The 14,068-nt window shown below is 47.7% G+C and overlaps 1 protein-coding gene and 1 pseudogene across 5 annotated transcripts in view; both read left to right on the forward strand.

Moving 5' to 3' along the window:
• The window catches only part of DLGAP4 (DLG associated protein 4), a 76,049-nt gene extending 68,772 nt beyond the window's left edge, over positions 1-7,277 (forward strand). For all 5 annotated transcript variants that reach the window (XM_008149657.3, XM_008149656.3, XM_054724385.1 and 2 more), the window contains 3 exons: positions 3,602-3,693; positions 4,563-4,718; positions 5,492-7,277. In XM_008149657.3, coding sequence (XP_008147879.1) covers positions 3,602-3,693; positions 4,563-4,718; positions 5,492-5,710 — 467 coding nt within the window. In that variant the 3' untranslated portion in view covers positions 5,711-7,277. The remainder of the gene's footprint in view (positions 1-3,601; positions 3,694-4,562; positions 4,719-5,491) is intronic.
• Positions 7,278-10,346: 3,069 nt separating this feature from the next.
• On the forward strand, positions 10,347-12,177 carry LOC103293414 (28S ribosomal protein S25, mitochondrial-like; annotated as a pseudogene).
• The last annotated feature ends 1,891 nt before the right edge of the window (positions 12,178-14,068 follow it).

Raw genomic sequence — 14,068 nt, forward strand, 5'->3', positions numbered from 1 at the left:
TGGTAAGGTGATTGGAGCAGAAACCTGAAGGGAGTAAGAGGTCTTAGAGATCTGAAGATCAGATGTAACTGCAGGGGCAGAGAACTATTGTGGGCAAATGATGGACATGTTCCAAGCCTAAGGAAGGTGGTCATTGTGGCTGCAGCAGTGAGCAGGAGTGACCAGTGAGGTGGAAAAAGACAATTAGAACCCAACTGAAACAAATCAACAAACGACAAGTGCTGGAGAGGATGCCGAGAAAAAGGAACCCTCCTGCACTGCTGGTGGGAATGCAGACTGGTGCAGCCACTGTGGAAAACAGTATGGCGTTTCCTCAAAAAATTAAAAATGGAACTGCCATTTGACCCAGTAATCCCACTTCTAGGAATATATCCCAAGAAATCAAAAACACCAATCAGAAAAGATATATGTATCCCTATGTTCATAGCAGCACAATTTACAATAGCTAAGATTTGGAAACAGCCTAAATGCCCAACAGCAAATGAATGGATTAGAAAACTGTGGTACATCTACACAATAGAATACTACGCTCTTATAAAAAAGAAGGAATTCTTACCATTTGCAACAGCATGGATGGAACAGGAGAGCATTATGCTAAGTGAAATAAGCCAGTCAATGAAAGAAAAATATCACATAATCTCACTCATTTATGGATAATAAAGAACATTATAAACTGATGAACAAAAATAGATACAGAGGCAAAGCAGCATCGAACAGACTACCAAACTACAGCGGGAAGGCTGGGGAGAGTTGAGGGGGTGGCGGAGGAGGTAAGAGATCAATCGAAGGACTTGTATACATGCATATAAGCATAACCAATGGACACAAGATACTGGGGTAGGGGAGGCCAGGGGAAGGTCAATGAGGAAAAAAATGAGACATGTACTACTCTTTGTAATACTTTAAGCAATAAAATAAAATTTTAAAAAAGTCACAGAGATATCAACACTGACCTCACTATGCTGTTGAATGGATGCCCACTACCACCTACCTCTTGTTACACAAGAAAAACACCATAATTGTTTAAACCACTATTTTATGTTAACCCATAGCTCAATTTAATTCTTAAACTGACATAGGAGCTTAAAGAACAAGATGAGATAAATTTGAGTCAATGGACTCCCATGTGTCTTCCGGCAAATTAGGTTTAGAGTAACTATTAGGGAGGACTTCTAGGTGTCAAGATAATGGTGGGGACATCAGTCTGAATCTCGCAACATATCCCTCCCCCCCCCCCCAACAAACAATGTTGGCAACAACAACAAATCAAATACAACTCCATCAAACCCATGTCTTCAGCATGAAAACAGAGAATGTCCAAATTTCACATTAACTGGGAATAGAAAACCACTCAACCCCAGCCAGTGGCCTCCCGTACTGTGACGCAAGCCTCCAGGGAAATGGGTGAGGGAAACTGCAGAGTAGAGAGAAGGGGGAGCTGGTGATGAACTTAAGAAGATGGATTTCAAATCACTAACAGAAAGAGAAAGTCCACCCCAAGTTGTGACCCATAAAAACTGAGATAATAAATCTGTTCTTTTAATAAAAATAAAAAAGAACCCAATTGAATGAGGGTTTTAAGAAGGTCAGCTGTGTGCTGCTGATGCTGAGGGCATCACTGCAGAGTGAGAAGGTGGGCGGAGGTTTAGGAGGAGTGAGGAGAGTGCAGGGCACTGAGGGAAGGTTGCAGAGGGAGAACTGGAGTGGGGCAGGGTTAAAACTGGAAAGATTAATCTTTCCTTTCCCTTTGACTGCTTTTTAAGAGTTCCTCTTTGTCTTTGGTTTTACTGTAAATAAGTGTGGATTTGCTTTGGATTCATTTGACTTCCTGACTGGTGTCAGCCATTTCTGGAAAATTCTAAATCATGATCTCTCTGAATATTTTTCCTCCATTCTCTCTCTTTTCTTCTTTTAGAATGCTGATATTCTCCCTCTCTCTTCCATACCTCTCAATCACTTTCTTTTTTATAGTTTCTCTTGAAAACATGTAACTTTTATTTCTTAGAAAATAAGGTGCCCAAGTGCAGTCTTATGGTTGGGAATTCAAGACTCTCCTTTAGACCAAGCCAGGCACATCCTGCTGTCTACGGCAAGGGGGAGGGGGATTCGTTTTATTTTCAGCAGCTTAGCTATTCGTTTAATCAAGCAGTTTACGTGTTTGGCACTTGTTTACCTTGGCCTGCCTGGTTTTCCCAGCGCAGCCCTTCTTTCTGTGGTGACCTGATTTTCTCCTGCACTAGTTCCCGGGCTCATGTTTTCTCTCTATCGTCTTGCATCTGTTGGGAGCACCTCAATCTCTGCTTTGAACTACTGTTTTCACATACTTACAACTAAACGTCATGCTTTTCATCTACTCCCTGGCTACAATTTTCTGGTGAATGTTCATTTGCCACTTGCTGTTCCTATAATACCTCTGTTTAGCTCCAGTATTGGTTCCTTTTCAGTTACTAATTTCTTAATGAGCTCTTGTCATTAGCTCATTATGGGAGGGCTGCTTACCATGCAAAGACCTCCCCTCCCTGGGTGCTGAACCAGGTTCAGGAAAGCCCTGCTACAGTCCGCATCCCCTTTCATTTTAAAGAAGAGATTATTGGCCTCCTCTCAAGGTGTGCTTTTAGAGAACTCAAAACTGTCACCTACATCTGAGACCTTCAACCCCAAGACCTGTCCGTGTGGCTACCAGTGCGTGGTCACGTGGCAGCAGTTCACACTCTGCTCCGGGTTCTGTCGGATATGATTTGCATTCCCACTTCTTGTTTACTCTGTTTTGCTTTTCAGGGATTTCTGAGAGGAATGGGAGGTAGTATTTCTCTATGCCACCACTTTAAAACTAAAGTCACACTAAAAGATCAACCTGTGTTCCTGGCTAGCTCTTCGTTTGGGAGTCTGTTTGCTTATATCTTATTTAAGACTTTTACATGTGTGTACCTAATGAAAGTGATCTGTTCTTGGCATGTCCTATCTGCTGTCAGGGCTCCTGAAACCCGTTGTGTCATTTTCTGTCTTTACTTACTCTTTGGAAGAGTTTGAATATAAGACAGGGATTACTGTTCCTTGAAGGTTGTGTAAAACCTCATCTGTGAAACTACATAGGCCTGGTTTCTTTTCCTGGAAAGATTAAGTTCCGCTTTACTGCTTTTTTGCTTCACTTTTTAAAAACAGTTATTGACCTAATCAGATTTTCTATTTCTTCTTGAGTCTATGAGAGTGATTTACATTTTTCTGGAAAAATTTTCCACTTAAACTGTTTTCAAATTTATTGCCATAAAATAGAGTTCATTTATATGTATTGTTTGCATTTTTGACAATCAGAATGGATTAATATATAAAATAAACAACTGTCATCTATAATAATAAAAGCATAAAAAATTAAAAGTTAAAAAAAATAAAAGCATAATATGCTAATTAGACTGGATGACTTTCCAGATGAAGCCGAGGGCCAAGCCCCTTGCACGAATTTCATGCATCGGGCCTCTAGTCACTTAATAATGACTGGTATTCCAAGGTGGGGAAGGGAGATGGAAGCCATGACCCTGATCTGCCTTCCACCCAGGAAACCTGTGCTTGGCTCAGTCGGTCTATTCCACCTTCTCTTTCTCAGTCTTAGGAAAAGTCCTCAGTGCTGTGGGCAGTGCCCAGCTACTGATGTCCCAGAAATTCCAGCAGTTCCGGGGCCTCTGCGAGCAAAACTTGGTGAGTGTGATTCTTCTTTCTCCACAGCAGGGCTGCTAGCCTTTGGCAGCCTGCCAGCTCCCTCAGCTGAATTAACCCCTCTAAGCCTCTCTGACGTCCTTGTGGCAATGGAAAGGTGATGACAATACCTGGCGCAAGAAAGGGGCCAGGAGTGGTCCTTTCAGATCGCTAAACCTTTTGAAACAGAAAACTGATATAAAAATAGCCAATGAAAGTTAAAGATCAATTATCACTGATTTATTTATATTAGACATATTCTATATCTAAGAAAACAGTCAAGGTAAGAAATTTTAAAATATCACCACTAGGCTTAACGGGTTTTCCTCTCCCTCACCCATTCCTGCTAGGAGTGTGAAAACCTCTCTCCAACTCGCCAAGGGGGCTGTACTCCTAGGGGTGGAGGGCAATGGCAGAGTGTTCGTCTCCAGGACTTGTAAGGGTTTGGCTTGGACAGTCATGATGAGGAACATGATGTCAGAGAACAAAATGATGGGAGGGATCCTGGCTTCTCCCCACCCGACTGTGAGACCGTGCCAGGAACTCCTGTTTTCTCCCTGTAAAATGAGAACTGTTGTTGGCCTGGCGTGCACTAGGGGCATGAGGGCCGTCCTCACTGCAGCCCACAGCGGTGGCAAAGGCCTCCGTCTCCCATGTATGTGCAGAGCCTACTCATGATAGGACTCTCTCTCTCTCCCGGAGATCTCCACCATCAGGGCTGGGAGTGACCAGGAACTAGCTTAATTCACTCATGCAGATACTGACCCTGGGAATAGGAGAGCAAGACTAGGCCCCAAGAGACCCCAACCATGGCCGGGGAGCAGGACGAGCCTCTGCCTTGCTTGTCCCACTGATACCGCTCTGCCCCACAGAACCCTGACGCCAACCCACGTCCAACAGCCCAGGACCTGGCAGGGTTCTGGGACCTGCTACAGCTGTCCATCGAGGACATCAGCATGAAGTTTGATGAACTCTACCATCTCAAGGCCAACAGCTGGCAGCTGGTGGAGACGCCCGAGAAGAGGAAGGTGAGCATGGAGCAGTGCGGAGGGGAAGTCCAGGGACAAATTCCTGGTCGGCAATAACGCTGCCCACATCGGTCAGTGCTGCTTGGCTCCCTTCTCCATGTGTCGTCTTTGAGCTGGGGGCTCACGTCCATCCATGCGTGGGGTCCATGCTCAGCACTCGTCCAGCATGCTGCTCTCTCTCTGTGCCCTCTGAAGTATGCCACCCTGTCCTGCATGTTCAGAAAATGGGGCTCCTTGGAGACGTGCCCACAGCCTTGAACACTAGAATAGGCTGTTGAAACTCCTGGGGCTACGCAGGAGTATACCAGAGCCAGCCTCTTCCCTGAGGCCCAGGTTTCTCCTGTAAACCAGCAGCACCCAATGACCACTACGGTTACTGGACTGTGGGCCTTGTAAGTTCTGATCCCCTAGAATATCATGTGGCCTGAGAGTTGGATGCCTTGAATTTAATCCCATCTCTGGCTGTGACTCAGATCATTCCTGCCTGAGTCTCAGGATCCCAATGGTTCAGAGCAGGGGCGGAAAAAGGTCACCTGTCCATCCCTTCCTGCTGGAACGTTCTAGGATTCTAAGCTTGCTTTTTGCTCCTATGCCTGTGCTATTCCCACTATCATTGCTTCTTGTGGCTTCCTGATTCCAAATGTGTGTTGCTTGTGCCCGATGCGGGGAGGCTGGGTGGAGACTACAGCTGCCAGCATATAGGGAGTGGGAGTGCCACACCAAAGGTGGCACCTTTATTTTATTTTTCTTCCCTCCTCACTGTCTCACTAAAGGAAGAAAAGAAACCACCCCCTCCGGTCCCAAAGAAGCCAGCCAAATCCAAGCCGGCAGTGAGCCGCGACAAGGCCTCCGACACCGGGGACAAGCAGCGTCAGGAGGCGCGCAAGAGACTCCTGGCAGCCAAGCGGGCAGCTTCCGTGAGGCAGAACTCAGCCACAGAGAGTGCGGACAGCATCGAGATCTATGTCCCTGAGGCCCAGACCCGGCTCTGAGACCAGGAAGCAGGAAGCAAACAATTTTCAATCATTTTAAAAAAAACACAAACTAAATACGAATGGAACAGAAAATTCTCAGCCTTTAGTATGGTTATTCTGTCTAGAGACCCTGAGCCAACTTTCAAATTGATGCATACAAGGGCTCACAATTTGGCTTTTTTGGGTCCCTCCCAGCTTTAGGTTATGAAGACTTCACACACACAAAAAGTCAAAAACACAAACCTATAAAACTTGTTTCCTCTTGCTGGCCGTGGTGGACTAGATAGATGGACTTCAGCAACCTCCCCGGCCCGGCCTGCAGATTGCAGTCTTTTTACTTGTTCTATCTAATGAGAACTTAAACTAGCTTGTTTACAAGACGACAGTCCAAGGGCAGCCTTGGGCACCTGCCATGTCCTTCCTTCCTTTTCCCAGCTACCCTCGCGCTGACCTCGGAGTTTTCATTCTTACGTTTCTCTTTCCCTTCAGAGCTCACACAGGGGTCACCATCCCGGCTGGTGGCTTTCTGGGTCTCGGCCCTCTTTGCGGGGGAGAGCCCAGAGGACAGAGAGATGGACACGCGTTCCCTCCCCACCAAGTGCTCACACACAGTCACACATGTGCACACACACAGATGTAGGTTCCTCTCAGCAGAAGCAACCCCCACCCTGTGATCTGCCAGCCCTCAAGCAGGCGATGCATCCCCCTGAAAAGATGAGGAGGGTTTAAGTCTTTGGGAGGGAAATGAGATAAAATCTACAGTATCACATTCCAGACTCCTGCCTTTTTCTTCTCTCCAGCCCTTCTTCTTCCAGCAGAATGTATGGCTCAGTGACTCACAGAGGACACTTGAGAGAGGGACCCCATTTGTCTGTCCCTGGCCAAGCCTGTGTACAGTACCGGGGGCAGGCGGCTGTGTCTGTAGTATGTGTACATATGCACATAGACCTTAGAGTGTATATTTAACAAACGCCCATCTGCTCACCCATGCCCACCAGCGCCACCGCTGGCTCTTGGGGCACCTGGCAGGAGGCAGGTGTGTGAATAGCATATATTTTTACATGTACTATATCTAGGTGTGTGTACAAGTGTGTGTAAAAATATATACTTTGTGTGTAAGCAGCCCTTTTTTTGTTTTTCGTCTCCCACCTGCCCAGCCTCTAAGTTTTCTGTTCTGTTCTATTTTTTTACCCCATCCACCCTTCTTTCTCCCCTGCCCCCTAGCCCCACTCCCAGGGTGTCATGAGCCCTGAGCTGCAATGGCCCGGGTCTGTGGGGCGGGGTGGGGAGGGCAGGAGGAGGGGAGGGCGAGGCCAGCCTGCAGCAAGCTCAGTGCACGAGGGCTGCTCTCTACCGGGTGTAGGCTACAGCACTGGAGACATCCTCGTGTCCAGCACTTGCTGCAGGGGCCCCGGGTGAACTGAGGGCCTGTTCTGGGACCCCATCCCAGCTTGGCCACCGTCTGTGACCTTGGGCAAGTCACTTGACCTCTGTGTGCCTCAACTTCCTCCTCTGTAAAATGGGGACAGTCCCTGCCCCTCCCTACCTCACAGGCATGTTGTGAGAATAAATGAGGTAATGTGTACCAAGGGCTCATGGTGTTATTGCGGTGGGTGGGCCGGGCTGGGAGAAGGCGGGGGGAGTAGACCCCCCCAGAAGACTGAGCCAGACCCCCTCCCAATCGGCAGCTCCACAAAGACAGCGGGCTTGGGCACAGGCCGTGATTCCCGCTGTCATTCACCAGCTCCATGATCCTGGGCAAGAAAACCCAAGTTCTCGATTTCCTCACCTGGAAAACGTACAGCATCTACCTTACCGCTTCCTCTGAGAAGTAAATGCGTAACAGCTGCTGTATGGGCACCAAGATGGGCTGCCCTCCCTAACGATGTGCAGCCCATCTCCACAGACCCAACTCTGCATGTGTCCTGGGACGGGGACTCGATGCCTCCACCCCCACAGCTGCCTCCACCCCGACAGCCACGTGCACTGAACGAGCTTCCCGAGGAGTCCCTCTACCAAGCCCGGTGCCCAGTTCATTCAGAGCTCACGCTGTGGGGAGACAGACCCTGCACCCGAAGCCAAGTCTACAGCAGGCGGTAGAAAAGACGGCGCAATGTCCTGTGCGGACCCGCGACGGCACCGCCGAGCCCGGCCATGCCAAGAGCACTCTGGGCAGCTGGCAGGACGTGGGTGTTCACGAACTTCTGCGGATGGGGTTCCAGGCAGAGGCACGGGAGGTTCCGATGCCCTGTGGTGAGCACGTGCCTTTTAGAAAGGCCTGGGGCCGGGCTAGGTTGCAGACACCTGGTCTCCCCGTGACCCAGGCCCAGAGGATGCACAGAACGACCCTCCCAGGAGCTTTACTCAGGCTGCCACCCCTCCCCAGTGGGGCCTCTCAGAGCTCACCCCAATCCTGTGGGCTAGAGCCCCGTGCTCGGAGTGCGTGCTCTCATCTCTGGACCGTTAGTGGCGCTGAGCAGTGACCATGGGTAGCTCCGATCAACTAGAACTGGAGCCTTCATGGGCCCACACCTACCCTGAGAGGCGGCTGGGGTGACTTAAAGGGTAAGTGAAGGGGTTTCTTGGGCACAGCCAGACGCTCGGGGTGTGAGTGAATGCAGGAGACAGCCAGGCTGGACTTCAGGGCAGCCATCCAGCTAGCCGCACAGCTCTCCCCGTGGCGGGCCCGTGGGACCAGGGTGGACTGTTATCCTTCCGGGCACGAGTGTTTCTGCTGCGGCAGGGGAAGGGCCTTGGCCTCTTGGTCAGGGTCGTAGGGAAGGACGCTGCACTCCCGTATCAGCCCAGTGGGGAGGGAGAAGCGTCGGGTGTGCGGGATCTGGGCCCCCTCTCTGCCCCTGGCACAGCAGGGGAGGAACCCCCTGCCCTGATTTGAAAGAACAGTATAATGAACACCACACCATGTCCTTGACCCCAAATCACCAATTGTCAACATTTTGCCATATTTGCATTATCCCTCTCAGGTACATACACACATTTATCTTGCAGCCATTTGAAAGTAAGCAGCATACGCCACGCTCCTTCACTCCTATACAAACACCACGCAACTCCTAAGAACAAGGACATCCCTGCGTGACCACAATTCCTCTACCACCCTCTAATGGAACAAGCGGTTCCCGAGCACCGCCCTACTCAGGAGGACACCGAGGGCCCGACGTGAACACCAGCGAAGCACAGCCACTCTGCCCAGGCCCTTACGTCCTCCATGGCTTTTCCCTGGTGTCCATCCAGGATCCAATGAAGGACCATTCATTACTTTCCGTTACCATGTCTGCTTGGTCTCACGGAATGAAAACAGTTTCTCCACTTTTTGTTTTGTTTTTCATGACACATTTTTTTAAGTGTCCAAGCATCTTTTCGCATGTTGCATAATTTGGATTTAGGTTTTCTTATGACTAGATTCAGACTGAACAGTTCGGAGGAGAATATGACTGAGATGAAGTCCCATCTCCTATACTCTGTTCTATCAGGAAGGCAGCTGCCACTTCAGGGAAAGGCTGACAGCAGCTTCTCAGAGAAACTGGGAATGAATCCTTGGCTTCTGTTTCAGGACAGAGTGAGACAGGAAGCACCCTCCTGAAAGCGGCAGGGTGCTGGGAGGAGGCAGAGGGAGCAGGAGGCTGAACGCTGCCCCTGGGTCCCTGGGAACCACCCACAGGGCTGGGGTCCGACAGCGGGAAAGACCAGGTTCACTTTCTAGACCCCCTGCTCCCCAGGGTCGTGATTCCCCATGCTTTGCGGAAAACCCATGGATTAGAGACCTAAATTTAAGAGCTAAAACTCTTAGAATAAAACATAGATGTAAATCTTCATTAGATGAGGCAGTGGTTTCTTGGATATAATACCAAAAGTATAAGAAACCAAAGAAAAAAATAAACATCAAAGTTAAAAACTTCCACTTCTAGCCCTGACCGGTTTGGCTCAGTGGACAGAGCATTGGCCTGAGGACTGAAAGGTCCCGGGTTCGATTCCGGTCAAGGGCATGTACCTTGGTTGCGGGCACATCCCCAGTAGGGGGTGTGCAGGAGGCAGCTGATCAATGTTTCTCTCTCATCGATGTTTCTAACTTTCTATCCCTCTCCCTTCCTCTCTGTAAAAAATCAATAAAATATGTATTTTTTAAAAACAGACACACAAAAAACTTCCACTTCTAAAACTACCAAGAAAATGAAACAATCCACAGTATGAGAAACAATGTTTGCAAGTCATATGTCTGGTAAGGGTGCAATAGTATATATAAAGCACCTTTGCAACCCAACAAAACAAAAAAACAAATTTCAAAATGGGCAAATCATCTGAATTATCATTTCTCCAAAGAAGATAAATAAATGTCCAATAAGCACATGAAAAGACGTTCAACAACAACAAAATATGTTCAAAATAACTAGTCACCAGGGAAATTCTAATCAAAACCACACTGAGCCCTGGCCAGTGTGCTCCGTGGCCAGGCTGTTGGCCTGTGCACCGAAGGGTCAGGGATTTGATTCCTGGTAAAAGGCACATACCTGGGTTGCAGGTTCACTCCCTGCCCTTGGTCCAGGCACCATTAGTTATTAGGGAAATGCAAATTGAAACCACAATGAGATACCACTTCACCTCCAGGAGGATGACTAGAAGAAAAGTGTTAGTAAGGATGTGGAGAAATCAGAACCCTCACATGTTACTGGTGAGAATGTAAAATGGTGCAGCATTGTGAAAAACAGTTTGGAAGTTCCTAAAATATTTAAACAGAAATACCAAATGAAGCAGCAATTCCACTCTTAGATAAATATCCAAAAAAAGTGAAAACATTCACATATAAACTTGTATACCAATGTTCATAGCAGCAGCATTCATAATGGCCAAAAGGTGGAAACCACCCAAATGTTCACCAACTGATGAAAACAAGCAAAATGTGGCATGTCAAGAGAGTGGAATACTATTCAGCAATAAAAAGAATGAGGTATCAACACATGCTACACCATGGATGAACCCTGACAACATGCTAAATGAAATAAGCCCATCAGAAAAGGCCACATATTTTGTGATTCCATTTACATTAAATTTCCAGAGTAAACAAATTCAGTGACAGAAGTTAAATCAGTATTTGCCAAGGGATGGGAGGAAAATGGGGTGGGGAGAGTGACTGCTGATAAGTTCAAAGTTTCTTCTGGGGGTGGTGAAAAATGTTCTGGAATTTCATAGTGGTGATGGTTGTATAACTTTTTACACTTAAAAAGTGAATTATATAATTGTTATACATTTTTAAACAGAGAATCCCACAGAATGGGAGAAAATTTTTGCAAATCATATACCTGATAAGGAATATCTGAAATATATAAAGAACTCTTACAACTCAACAACAAAACAAAACAAAAACTTGACTTTAAATGAGCGAAGAATTTCAACAGACATTTCTCTAAAGTATACAAATAAATGGCCAATAAGCACATGAAAAGATACAGTTATTAGGGAAATGAAAATCAAAACCACAATGAGATACCACTTCACACCCATTAGGATATTATTAAAAAATTAAGAAGGAAAACTAAGTGTTGGCAAAGATGTGGAGAAATTGGAAGCCTTGTGCACTGTTGGTGGGAATTTAAATGGTACAGCTTCTGTGGAAAACACTATGGCGGTTCCTCAAAAGAATTAAAAATAGAATTAACAAATGATCAAGCAATTTCACTAGTGGGTATATACCCCAAAAAATCAAAAGCAGGGTCTCAAAAGGTATTTGTAGGGTCCAGTCAAGATGGCAGCATAGTAAACATGGTACTCAGAACCTCCCACCACCACATTTAAAAAAATTACAGCTACATTACAGCACAACCATCATTCAGAACCACCTGAAATCTAGCTGAACAGAGGTCCTACAACTAAGGATATAAAGAAGAAGCCACATTGAGACTGGTAGCAGGGGTAGAACTGGGCGACTCCCACACCCACGTGTGGCAGTTAAAAATCAGGAGAGGCCAGGGGGGCGTGGTGTCCAAGGACTTGGTGAAGGTCATGACGGTAAATTACAACAGGCACGGGAAGCTGGGCGAAGGCGCCAGGAAATCTGAGTTTTTCAACATACCCCAGACCCAATACAAAAACCCTTGGGTGCAGATCATGATGTTTAAGAACATGACACCATCACCCTTCCTTCAAGTCTATTCAGATACTGGTGAGCAGGTTCTCGTGGATGTTGAGACCAAGAGCAATAAAGAGATCATGGAGCACATCAAAAAAATCCTGGGGAAGAATGAGGAAACCCTCACGCAAGAAGAGCAGGAGAAAGAGCAGCTTTCTCACCCAGCCCACTTTGGACCTTGAAAGCATTACCTGCGGGAGAGCATCTGTGAGGAGGAAGGGCAGGTGCCCCGCCCGGCCCGGGGCCGTTACCCAAGGAGATAATAGGGAAGTTACAAAGCAACTCTGAAAGCCAGTGCCCAGGACTAAGGCCCCAGGCCTGTGGGCTAGGGTTACCCTGGCCACAGAGAAGATCCTGGTTCTGTCCCCAGAGAGACTCTGCAAATAAAATGCTACTTAATAAAATAAAATAAAAATTGGGAGGAATAGCTCACCTTCCCAATTTAGGTGTCAAAAACTATAAAACAGCCCTAGCTGGTTTGGCTCAGTGGCTAGAGGATCAGCCCACAGACTGAAGGGTACTGGGTTCAATTCTGGTCAAGAGCACATACCTCGGAGAGGAACCAAGATGGCAGCATAGGTAAACACCTGTACTTTCTGCCTCCTACAACCACATCAAAATTACAACTAAAATACAGAACAACTATCATCCAGAACCGCGGGAAAGCTGGCTGAGTGGAAGTACTACAACTAGAGAGGTAAAGAAGGAAGCACACTGAGACTGGTAGGAGGTGCAGAGGCATGGAATGGGCTGGTCCGGCACCTGGGTGTGCCGCTTTTTTAATCCAGAGGGAGATCACCTCTGAGGAGGCCGCCTGGAGGAGCGAGGAGTCCCAGCCCCACACCAGAGCCCCAGCCCAGGGTCCCAGAGCTGGGGAAAGAAGTCCCTATGGGCAGTAAGAACTATGGGCTGTAAAAACCAATGCGAATTGGGGCTGAGTGACACACAGGCTGCTGGAGACCCAGCTGCTCCTGTTAAAAGGCGGCACCGCAAACTGAATTTACAAGCTCCCGCTTGCTCTGAGCTCCAGTGCCGGGCAAGGCTCTGGGGGACCCAGACAGATATGGGGAGAAACTGGACTGTCTGGCATCAGGGCAGGAACTCTGGGACGGCTTTCTTCCAGATGGAGGTTCTCACAGCAGTCATTGTTCCTGTGCTGGGACCTCCTGAGTGCAGGGCTGACTGGCAGACATTTCTGTTCGCTCCACCCTGGAGATTCCCTGAGACCCCGCCCCACCCAATTTACAACCCCACCCAAGCTGTGCGCAGTGGCTTTTGCATATGAATGGCCTGTCCTTTCTCAGCTTAACCCTGTCAAACAAGCTGCAGCTGGGTCAGGGAGTCCCAAAGCTATCAATAAAAGGCCCAAGGCTGGCACCAACACCAGCCTGCCTTGCTTCATAGCTAAGCCTCCTCTGGGTACTTCCAAACCCGATACAAAGAGGAGGAATCTGAAGATCTCTCTGTAGCTCCTGCTGGGTGGCCCCAGGCAGTGGCTGACTTTGCACCTCCTTGGAGATCCAAGAGCCAGTGTACCCAGTGGTCAGAGTGAGACCATCCAGATTACAACTCTTCACATCTATAAGTGACACACTCAAGGGGCAGACTCAGTGAGCACCAAAACCCCACTGAAGCAAGTCTTGCTCCATAAGGGTGTCTCCTGCACAGCAGCTCTCCCACTGCAGTCGCAGCTGGTCCCCACAGCCAATTAGCCTGGAGGTCAATTCCTCCCAGTAATACCAACAGCAATCAAGGCTCAACTACAACAAGACTGTGCACACAGCCCACAAAGGGGTGCACCAAGAGTGTCCACCTCAGGTGATTGGGGAGGCTGAGCCACTGGGCCCTATAGGACACCTACTACACAGGGCCACTCTATCAACTCAAGGAGACTTAGGAGCTACCCAATACATAAAAACAAATACAGGGAAGCAGCCAAAATGTGAAGACAAAGAAACTTGTCACAGATGAAAGAAATGGAAGAAAGCAAAATACTGAATATAGAGTTCAAAACCACAGTTATAAGGTTACTCAAGAATCTTCTAGAAACCTCCGAGGAACTTAGACCTTCAAGGATCTTAGTGAGAATGCCAAAAAAATGGAAAAGGACCAGTCAGAAATTAAGCATACACTAACTGAAATAAAGAATAATATACAAGGATTCAACAGTAGACTAGAGGATCCCAAAAATCAAGTCAATGATTTGAAATACAAAGAAGCAAAAAACACCCAAC

Source organism: Eptesicus fuscus, chromosome 12, assembly GCF_027574615.1.
Source record: "Eptesicus fuscus isolate TK198812 chromosome 12, DD_ASM_mEF_20220401, whole genome shotgun sequence".
NCBI classification, from domain to species: domain Eukaryota; kingdom Metazoa; phylum Chordata; class Mammalia; order Chiroptera; family Vespertilionidae; genus Eptesicus; species Eptesicus fuscus.